Source organism: Diabrotica undecimpunctata, chromosome 8 (assembly GCF_040954645.1).
Source record: "Diabrotica undecimpunctata isolate CICGRU chromosome 8, icDiaUnde3, whole genome shotgun sequence".
Lineage (NCBI taxonomy): Eukaryota > Metazoa > Arthropoda > Insecta > Coleoptera > Chrysomelidae > Diabrotica > Diabrotica undecimpunctata.
The window spans coordinates 113,615,895-113,628,112 of record NC_092810.1 but is presented as its reverse complement, the minus strand read 5'-3'; the positions used below and the strand labels follow the sequence as shown (position 1 = coordinate 113,628,112).

General features: G+C 32.9%; 1 protein-coding gene across 1 annotated transcript in view; it reads left to right on the top strand.

Moving 5' to 3' along the window:
- Positions 1-11,460, top strand: part of LOC140447875 (uncharacterized) — a 32,506-nt gene extending 21,046 nt beyond the window's left edge. Inside the window, exons 3-4 of the mRNA XM_072540786.1 lie at positions 8,753-9,038; positions 11,051-11,460. Of these exons, the coding sequence (XP_072396887.1) occupies positions 8,753-9,038; positions 11,051-11,082 (318 nt within the window). The 3' untranslated portion in view covers positions 11,083-11,460. The remainder of the gene's footprint in view (positions 1-8,752; positions 9,039-11,050) is intronic.
- Positions 11,461-12,218: the final 758 nt, after the last annotated feature.

Sequence of the window (12,218 nt, the reverse complement as noted above, 5' to 3'; positions counted from 1 at the left end):
CGTGTTTCTGGGTCTTCCCGTCATCAGAGAGAGCTTGTAAAAAAACTCAAACTAAACCAAAACGCACCGGCTACTCGGCAATTATAGACAAAATAATTACCAGAGTGTGCTACTAGAGACATCTACTGATGAAAGATGAAGTTAAATGTGTCGATAGCAATTAAAGTAAATTGTATACTCACGCTTAATCAAGCCATTAAGAGCGATGCTGGGAATATTTATATTCCACTAAGCATCAACAATTTACCCATATAAATTACTATCTTTCTTGTACTCATTGCGTCGAGTAAGGACGATAAATATGCGAAAATGGTTGCGTTTCGATTTAATTTGAGCTTCTTACCACTCCCTGACACGTGTTTCTGGGTCTTCCCGTCATCAGAGAGAGCTTGTAAGAAAACTCAAACTAAACCAAAACGCACCGGCTACTCGGCAATTATAGACAAAATAATTACCAGAGTGTGCTACTAGAGACATCTAGTGATGAAAGATGAAGTTAAATGTGTCGATAGCTTAGTGGAATATAAATATTCCCAGCATCGCTCTTAATGGCTTGATTAAGCGTGAGTATACAATTTACTTTAATTGCTATCGACACATTTAACTTCATCTTTCATCACTAGATGTCTCTAGTAGCACACTCTGGTAATTATCTTGTCTATAATTGCCGAGTAGCCGGTGCGTTTTGGTTTAGTTTGAGTTTTCTTACAAGCTCTCTCTGATGACGGGAAGACCCAGAAACACGTGTCAGGGAGTGGTAAGAAGCTCAAATTAAATCGAAACGCAACCATTTTCGCATATTTATCGTCCTTACTCGACGCAATGAGTACAAGAAAGATAGTAATTTATATGGGTAAATTGTTGATGCTTAGTGGAATATAAATATTCCCAGCATCGCTCTTAATGGCTTGATTAAGCGTGAGTATACAATTTACTTTAATTGCTATCGACACATTTAACTTCATCTTTCATCACTAGATGTCTCTAGTAGCACACTCTGGTAATTATTTTGTCTATAATTGCCGAGTAGCCGGTGCGTTTTGGTTTAGTTTGAGTTTTCTTACAAGCTCTCTCTGATGACGGGAAGACCCAGAAACACGTGTCAGGGAGTGGTAAGAAGCTCAAATTAAATCGAAACGCAACCATTTTCGCATATTTATCGTCCTTACTCGACGCAATGAGTACAAGAAAGATAGTAATTTATATGGGTAAATTGTTGATGCTTAGTGGAATATAAATATTCCCAGCATCGCTCTTAATGGCTTGATTAAGCGTGAGTATACAATTTACTTTAATTGCTATCGACACATTTAACTTCATCTTTCATCACTAGATGTCTCTAGTAGCACACTCTGGTAATTATTTTGTCTATAATTGCCGAGTAGCCGGTGCGTTTTGGTTTAGTTTGAGTTTTCTTACAAGCTCTCTCTGATGACGGGAAGACCCAGAAACACGTGTCAGGGAGTGGTAAGAAGCTCAAATTAAATCGAAACGCAACCATTTTCGCATAAAAAAAAACACGTATGCGATGAATACTCTTTACAAAAAGAAACCCAACAGAAAGTTGGGTTTGAATGAATCGCACCAAACTACCAAAAATGAAATAGACTTTTTTCTCTCAAACGACAAAAGAACATTTAAAGATGTCACAACAATAAACAACATAACATCTGATAGTGACCACCGTATAGTGCGAGCGCAAATAAATAATTACACAAAACAGAGAAACAAATCTTTAAAAAACAACGTGGATAGATGCCTTCAAAGTAAGAACAAATGGGGAAGAATTCCAAAGGGTCTCAGCAAGTAAGTATGAATCAAATCCTTCACATAATCAAGACCAAATTGACGACATTAACAAAAACAATTAAAAACTTTTCGAAGCCAGATTACAGGTCGACTACAAGAAAATAAGAACCAAAGAAGACAAAATAAATAATGAAATTAAACAACTAATGAGGAAAAGAAGACAACTACTAACTAAAAACAAACGCCATACTCAAGCATACGTAAAACTTAATAAAACGATCAGCAAAAACAGCAAAATACCTAAATACCTGAGGAGAAAAGAGGTAAACTAGTGCATCCTTCCTATTATAACATATAGATCTCAAACCTGGGCCTAACCAAGGCAAATATGAATAAACTGGCCACAACAGAAAATGCAATGGAAAGAGCAATGTTAAGTAAATGACTGCCAGATAAAAAGAGGAACAATTGGGTAAGATCAAAAACAAAAATCGAGGATACCACAACGAAAATTGTCAAACTCAAAAGTGGCTTTGTAGGTTATACTGCTAGACAAAAAACCAACGTTGGAACGCCACAATACAACATTATAAACCTTACAAAAGTAGATAACCAATAGGAAGATTACAGATGAGATGTGTACATGACATAAAAAGAATAGCCGGAACAAATTGGAAGTATGTTGTTAAGCATAGAAAGCTAAAAAGAAAAAGAAGTCTCAAAGCAGAGATGAACTAATGAAAACATTTTTATCGGCATATGTAAAGGAATACAAGACGTAAACGAAGTCAACATACTCCAAAATATGGAAGGGTATATGAAGTAGGATCACGATAAAAGACCAAAACCAATGGAACAATTTGGTGTACGAAAATAGGAAATAGGAAACTAGTGGTAGAAAACCATACGGTAATCTAATGACATAATCAAATACTGATACTACTGTCTATGAAAATAAAAACTTTTGAATCAATTCTTCATTCTCTTGTATTTCCATATTCCTCCAGTATATTGGGATTACCTATTCATCTTCTTGATCATTGACTTTTCAATATAAGGGTGTTATTTACTGTCTGTTGACATTTTTCAGCTACGTTTCAAATTCTATACCGTTCTCGACCAATATATAGTTATTCATACCTCTCAAAGAGTTGAAAGCATGACACCTTTCTTGGTTTTACGGTATTTAATGTATTTTCTATGTGTCTTTTTTTTAATATCTTCTATTGTGACATGTTCATGTAATTTTAGTACTTGTGAAGAATCTATATCTCAAATTTATTAATAAGATTTAATGTTTTTTTCTTTCTTAACTAGATTACTGCACCATATAATATTATTGACCAAACATAACTTGTAATAACCTGTATCCCAAACTCAACGGGACTTTGTGTTGTGCATTACTTTCCTTAGTAGAAGTTGTTATATTATTTGTTCTACATATCTAAACGTTATATGAGTCCTACAGATTCAATTTTTCATTTTTTCAGTACTCCAATCGCCACAGATCAAAATACTATTGAACTTCTAAAAATTATACGAACAAGCTGAATTTTGCTGAAAATATTCATTGGGACCACAAAAATATGCAAAAATGTTTAACACTCCTACGCCCCGGCGTACTAAACCATATTTTTGACCAGCTATATCAGCCCATGTTGTGTTTTTACTAATTTTTCTTCTTCTTCCTTTAGTTGATCTGGTGCAATTTGATCCGATCCCGATGATTTATTATTCTTGAATTTGTTTACTGCTGCTCGAATCTCGGCTATTATTGGTGGACTTTTTTCTCTGTTGTCTGTTTGGTCTAATGATATCTCTGGGTTTGCTTTTTTCCTAACTCCCTTTAACTTTACCTTAAAACTTTTGTCTGTCTTTTTAGTATTTCTTACTCTTCTGTCAATATATTACTCTCTTTATCTCCATACATTGTTGCTCTCGGTTTGACTTCTTTTCTGTTTTGTTTTTGTTCTTCTATCATCAGTACTATTATCTTTACTGTTTTCTTTATATTTATAAAAATCTCGTACTATTTTCCGATGTTATTTATTTTATTTAACACATATTGCATTTTTTATACAAAGTTGCAATTGCCGTAACGTCGACATAAGGAAGGTTATGCACCAAAAGAATTTATCGAATCGAAACAAAAAAAAAATGCAATCGTCTACTGCCATTTTACCGTCTTTTCTTTACGTAAAGAGTGCAAGAGATAGTGTTTTTCAAGGATAAACTGTAAATGTATTGTCGAAATTGAAGATTATTCCTAACATTGTCCAATAGCTTCTAGTAAGCTTGGATTTACCGTTCACCTAATTCGCTATCACAGAAAAGTCTTCTGAATTCTTATAGAGGTCACTGCTAGCATATTCAGGCATGGTATGTTACCACAACGGTCAAATATATTACATTTTATTTTAGTTTCAACTACCACAAGTGTTTCTGATGAGAGTTGCATAACTCGAAACACGTGTAGAACAAAGGTGGAGTTTGAAAAAAAAAAAAGAATTGTCTACTTTTTTGTACTAGACGTTATTAAGGCGTGGGCTTAAGCTGGTGTCATGTGTAAAAACTAGAAGCTTTTGTATATATAGGACAACATTAAATACCCTTTGGACCAACCAGCAAAATGAATAGGTATGTACATATAATTCAAATAAGTAATCGAACTACAAATATAGACGCCTTAATGAGGAGAAGATTAGAATATTTTGACCATGTTATGAATAAAATTTAGAAGAATTAAAGGAAAACGTAGTCAAGATAGCCGAGGTAGAAGAACGTATTGTATAAGAAATTAATGTCAATAAGATTGGGAGATTGATTACTTTAGAATTATGTATTTTCGTTTGTAGTGATAAATCATTTAATAATTAAGTTAGTTATCCGACAAGAAAAAAAACATATTTTCTTTGTAATAGAAAATATAAAATGAATTGAGATTTAAATATTGCGTATGTGGCCACCTCTATATAATAAAAACGAATGCGTTTGATTTCTATCCACTAATATTTATTAGAATACGATAAGCAAGCGTTATTATGCAAGTTTAAAACTTAATCTCTACATTACGTTAATAGATAATTATTAATTTCTTAATTTCTTATTTTACACGTTTCCAAAATTTATGACCTGTCTATCTTTAATGATTTTATTAGCAATAAAGCAATCACTTAAATTTGAAAATATTTCTGAATATTTTTGAGAACTATTATGATATATATACATATTCCATGATGAAATGATAACACAAAAGATCTTAGTCCTAAGTTTCGGAATACAAAAGCTGGTGTACGAGATTTACCAGTACAAGAAATAATAGATATCTTTATCAAACATTAAGCAAATACGATACAGAAAAACTAAGAAAATTCGCACCCAGAACTGACTAAATGAACATTTATTAATATGCCCTTATTTACACATAATAGCATTAATAAATAATGAGACACTATCAAAACGAAGAGGTTAGATTAAGGTGAATTTGAGTGAGCGCTTAACCACCCTTCTTCTCGACCAAATATTTTTATTGTGACTTGAAGGCTGATTGATAAAATCATGGTAAATAGTAATAGCGATAGTGATGTATATAATCAAGATAAAAATGTATAGTTTCAAGATTCGTCAATACTCAGTTTCGCCAATAAAAAAATCAGTGATATCGTATGTAGACCCCGATAAGAAAGCTATGCTTCCCCTCTTCGGTCACTACCGGAGTGCCACATCCCGTTTTTTATAGTATAAACGTCTTGGACTATATATCTTTATTAAAAATATTAGATAGCTTTAATTCTATTATTATTTCAATGATCTTGAATCTATTATTAGAGGAAATGGTCTGAATATGGACCCGGCACATAAAGTGGTCTCCCAGTAATTCTCTGATACCAGTTGTGTTATCCAGTATCGGGACGCTTACATGGTTTCGTCTATATACATAAAACCTTCAAACATGTATTGTCAATATGGACCCGGACTATATTATGATCATTTGATAATGATCATAATGTTTTCTTGCAGATACACTATGAGCAATGACAGGGGATTTTTTATTTTTGTTGTCCAGGTTTCACATCCATAGAACAAAGTGGACCAGACGTAGCATTTCAATACTCTTAGACGTGTGGTCAACGACAGACTTCTACTGCATAATACAGAACGCCAGTTAATAAAGTTTTTTCGTGCGAGTTCTATTCTGGTCGAAATTTCCTCGTCACTTTTAACCCTGCAGTCAATCCAGCTACCCAGATATCTAAAGTGTTCCACCCTTTCCAGGATTTTGTTATCTAATCTTAGTACTGAGTCTTCGATATTAATTTTTCTGACCACCATCCATTTTGTTTTTTTTTTTGGATTGTTAAGCCCTTTTCAGTGCATTCGTTGTTTACAGCATTCAACAGGGTTTGAAGATCTTCTAGACTCTCTGCCATTATTGCGGTGTCATCGGCGTATCTGATGTTGTTAATAATTTCACCACCGATCTTAACACCTTCTCGGCGATTATTTAACGCTATTTCAAAAACTGGTTCAGTGTAGGCATTAAACAACATCGGTGACATAACACATCCCTGTCTGACACCACGCTTAATAGAAACTTTAGCTGAAACCTCTTGGTCCACCTTAACACAAGCGATCTGATTGTAGTAAAGATTTTTAAGCAATCTAATGTCATACGTGTCCAGACTAACTGAGTCTAAGCATTGAAATAATAATGTATGTGGTACTCTATCAAAGGCTTTTTCGAAATATATAAAACAAACGTAAATATTTTTCCTAAACTCAATGCTCTTTTGTAAGAGTATTCGCAGGCAAAAAAGAGCTTCTAGAGTACCCATACCGTTTCGGAAACCAAACTGCTCATCACCAGTTATCCCCTCACAAAGTTTATATATGCGACAATGCAATATTTTCATAAAAATTTTGAGCGTGTGACTCATTAGTCGATAGTTGCTACACTGTCTAGCATTCTTTTTCTTGGGAATAGTTATAAATATCGATTCTAACCAATTGTCTGGTAATTTGCCGCTGCTGTATATCTTATTAAAGAAGGATGTGATAATCGCAACACTCTCATTATCTAATAGTTTTAACAATTCTGCAGGTATTTCGTCAGGACCAGAAGCCTTCCTTCGTTTCGCTTGGTCGATAGCCTTCTGAACTTCTGAGATTAGAATCGGTGGGCCAGTATCTCGGTTAGATGTTATTTCTTGGTAGATTCTTTGGTCATCGTTAAATAATTCTATTATGTAATTTTCCTATTCGGTACAGTGCTCTTTTTTATCACTTAAAATTCTACCACCTGAGTCTTGTAATATATTTTGCCCATAAGTTCTGCTTTTTCCTGTTAATTCTTTTAGTTTTTTATGCAAATGGAAGCTGTCGTGTTGTTGCTCCAGTTTCTCAATTTCTAAACAGGATTCTTGTAGCCATCGGTCTTTTGTTACTTTAATTATAATATATGTGCAATATATTACACAAATGTTATTTTTTCCTAAGAAAATTAGAAACAGTCAACTGATGCGTGGGGAGCTCCAGCTTGATCAATTTATGAATGCTATCAATGGTTTCAGCATTTTCTCAAATTTGTTAAACCAAGTAAAGAGGCGCTAATTCTTCTCGTACTGGATGGAAATTACAGTCACACACGCAATTTAGACATTATTAACTTGGCTGGAGAACATCATGTAGTAATCATTTCATTGCCGTTTTACACGACTTATAAGTTCCAACCCTTAGAAAAAAATTCGTGGGCGCTTTTAAAATCTATTATAGCTAAGAGATACGTGTATGGCTTAATGAAAATCAAAAAGCTTTAATACAGTATGATTTGGTAGAGTTGCTTAGTAAAGCGTTTCTTAAATGTCAAACGGAGGTGAAATTGTAGTTAAAGGCTTCAAGGTCATTGGCATTTGACCTTTTAATAGAATTATAGTTTCTGAAGCCGTTTTCATTGCAGAAAAAGATAAAGCAGCAGCAGCAGTTCTGCTTCGTTAGAGAACTATGATGAACCCAGTTATACACCACCAAAATCGGCAAAAGATCTTTTAAAAGACATCGAGTTTTAACACAAAAGTGAGGACCCATATATATGAGATATATATGGGTCCTCTATATATATGAGATATATTACAATATTACAGAAATAGTTTAAAATATGAAGAAAAAACACTTAAGGCAGATAAGTTAATCAAAAAATCAAAAACATGGATGACATATGAAAACCTGAAGCTGATGGACGAAAGAAGAAATGCCAAATATTATCCGGACAGATATAAATCAATAAATAAATATAACAATAAGAAGAAAAATCAGAAATGTGAAAGAAATGAAGTAATTAATGGAAAGATGAAAAGGAATTAAAATTCTACAGTTAAAATACGATAGTTATACATCTTAGAAGGTGTATCAATATTGTCATGCATTTGGTTTTTTTCTGCTGAAATTAACAAATTAGTAGTTTTTGCTTGTTGTATTGTAAATATACGCTAATCTTTGGAAATAATCTTTGGTCTAGGAAAGTAGTGCAGCGTCGTCTGCATGGCACATTAATTGTATCTCTGTTTTCCATTCCCATTCTATAACCATGACCCTGATATATTGCTTGGTTTATTTCTTCCACTATTATATTAAATAGCAGGGCTTAACGAATTACCTTGTCTAATTCAGCTTTGTACTGGCATAAGCTAAGGCAGTTTTCTATTTAGATTTGCTTGCATAATATTACCAGAGTGTAGATGTTTTCGAAGGGTTGTATAAGATATAAGACTTATTGATACTATTGACTTGGATAATATTGAAAGTTTTTTAGGTGAACGAAGCATTAATATGCCGGTTTATTATATTCGATAAAAAAAACCTAGTAGCCTAAACATATTATGTACATATATTTCCTAACCTCAACATATTTTAAGAAAACTTTTTATAAAAGATATTCATATTCTTAAACGTATTCACTGATTTATGTATCATCGACTAGATTAAATATTTTTGGGTTTAATTTTAGGCTTATCCCAAATACCAATTTAACTATGGCGTCGCTGACGGCCATACAGGAGACCAGAAGAGCCAATCAGAAATTCGTGATGGTGACGTAGTCAAGGGACAATACTCCGTAGTAGAACCAGATGGTACTGTACGTACCGTACAATATACTGCCGATGATCACAATGGTTTCAATGCTGTAGTAACACGATCTGGACACGCCGCTCATCCAGCTACTCCCGTAGTTGCACAGAAAGTCATTGCTGCTCCAGCGGTCGCTCATGTAGCTGCTCCGGCAATTGGTTTAGGTAAATATATGACACTTTATTTGTATCAACAATATTTGCTGATGAAGAATTTAAGTTGGTAGAATATTCAATATGTTATCCTTAAAATTGCTGAGATATACCAGACTCTGTTTGCAGTCAATTATTTGTCATCATCATCTTTTGTTTTTTTCTGCAGACGACCTCAACAGTTAGATTAATCTCCAATAATCTCTTAAATCAATTCCATGAATGTGACATCTCATTATTTCGTTTAAATTATTTCTTTATGATCAGTATGTAGTAGTTGTCCAGTACATGGTCTTTTCATTTTTTCTTTATTCGCAAAGACTTTTTCAACATATATGTGATATTCTTATCATATACGCGGACTGCATATTAGGTATATCTTATAAGTGCTTTCTTTTTATCATGATTAAACTTTTTTTTTCTGTTTTCTTAGACTATTAACCAACAGTATGAGCTGATTATTACAGTAGATTTACCATTAATAACTCAACTATTTAATGTACCCAAAAGTAAAACGTGAATCCCATCAAACCAAATAGACGAATCATAGATAAAATAAAGACTTTCTAGCACAGAATTCATCAAAGCATATTATCGACAAATTTACTTTTCTAGTAAATTTGGTAAATTGTTACTCTGGTATATTATGTTACTATGAGGGCCACATGGTTGAGAGCATTTCATTTCAGTTCAAACTACCACAAGTACTCCTGATAGTTGAAGACCAGCGAGCAGATAGTTTTCTCATCGACTCCTTCGATTTCGCTCTTGTCGTGTAAATCTGTTTTATTTCTTTGGACTGCTACTTATTTTCTCTAGAGTGCTTTGTAGTGGTTTATCCATTGGTCTTCTTTTTCTATCTGATTTAAACGTCTTACGACTTTATATACTTTATATGCTTATGTTTGTCTTCTATGTTTATCATGTTCGATATCTGTCATAAACTTATACTTGTCGCTTGTCGTGTTACTTGTGTAACAATTTTTTTTTTTAATTATATATGTCTTTTGCTCATTCTATATTTTATGTACCAGTTTTAAAAATGCATTCCATTTTTTATTTATCACTTTTTTAATTATTTCTTTTATTATCGTAGTATTTTGTTCTCATGGTTTTTTTCTTTTTCCTCATCGCTTCCTTTGCTATATTTTCCAATAAAATTGTAATGTTTTCGCATTCTGTATTAATGTTACTTTTAGTGGGAACTTGTAATAGATGTTGACTTAATATGTGTCTATGTAGACCTCTTATGCTTCTTTCTTGGATTAGGTGCACGTGCAGAAATAAATTGTCTGAGTGTATATCGCTGACTCTATCGACTCACGTGTCTTTATAGAATTTTTTATTATATAATTACCAATGGTATATCCTACAAAGAATCATTGACATCTTGAGCTCCAAATATATTTGTTTATATCTTTTTGCGGAACAAAGTATTTGTCGGTTTTAGGTTGTTAAAGGTTGCGAATTGTCATAAGTCTTCGATATTCTTATTTGCTCGGTTCTCGCCAGATTCCAACTAAATTGGTATTGCTAAATTTTCTATGAGTGTTAGACGATACAAAACTGAGGTGTGTAAAGCATGGATAAAACAAAATGACTTAACTAGAAAAACGCTCCTTGATATATCCATTGGTCAGAGAAGAAGAGAAAGATACAGGACAAGGTTCCTTGATAACATCGATGAAGACATCAGAAATATCAGAGGAAGGCGATGGATAGGGATGACTGGAAAGAAGTTCTTGAGGAAGCTAGGACACAGGCAGGGTTGTAAAGCCAGAATAATGATGATGATATTTGTCTATTTGCATAGTGCTCTTTATTAATTACTAGTCTAAAGGCTCCATTTGAAAGGGCTGTATTAGCTTCATCTAATTCTACCAGTTCGCAAGGACTAGGGTTTGGTGAACCTAGAAAAATATCTGTTTGTTTAATGCCTGTTTTTAAATAATGTATTTATATTTTTATAACAGTAAACTTATAACAGAAAAAAATATTTAACCGATTTGTTTTTTTTTTTTCAGGACATGGTTATGGCCTAGGAAAACTTTATTAAACCTTACCGCTACTATGTATCCACTTTGTACACTTACTTAACGGTTGCAGTAGGACCATAGCACTCCGACTGCCATAAATACTTGTATGCTTGTTTCTACTGTATTACATTATTTAATTTTTGGCCTTACATTAAAGCAAGAACTTGAGTAATGTAAATTGTACAATGAAATGCTAAAATTATTGCCTGAATACTGTTTATTTTTATTTATTATTATTTATTTTGACGTTTTGGGATATATTTTGAACTCGACCGCTATGCCAAATGATACGTGTTTGATGTTGTTCTTATTTTGCGCTTGTAATATTACTGATGTAGATGTTTGTTGTATATAATGAGCTAGTGTGTTTTATTTTATGTAATAAATATACTCCGTATAATACATTTTTCGCCTTTTATTTATAAATCACCCTGTCATAATACAATAATTTGCATACATTTTCAGCTCAAAAACAAAGATTTAAAAGTCAAAATCGAACTTTAAGTTTGATCGTTGCATCTTAATTGTGGATTAAGTTATACCTTTCAGTACTGTGGGGACCTATACGTCCCACGAACTTTAAAAAGGTTCTAGTGGTGCCTATTTGTCCCCTTAATTCACTTAACTCAAATACAACCGTATTACGAAACATTTTGTTATGTTACATTTTGTAAACAACAATTCGATTATAAATAACCCTAAATTTTCCAGAAATAGGTGTTTTTTTACAACGTGGTTCTGTATTTTGTTGCTATGATACTTATTGAGTGTTTTTGCCTGCAAAATAAAACTACAAAACAATCCTGAAAACGTTTGTTGTTAAAAGTAAGTAAAATTTTTAATAAAATCCATTTTTCCGTCATTGATTTCACACAATTTATGTAATGGGACATGGATGTCCCAGTTGTCCTTTTGCTCGGGTCATTAGTGTCACATCAGTTTTTTATAATGGCTTTATAATACCTTAAAATATCTCCAAAACTAATAAGTATGATCATAGAAAATTAAACTACGTTGAATTAAGTTTGTAATGGTGATGCATTTCAAAATACGGAGCAAATAATGAATTTGTTTTTTGACATACCCTGTATTAAATTTAAAAATATTAGCAACATCAATAATTTTTATGAATGTTGATAATTATTTAAAAACTGTG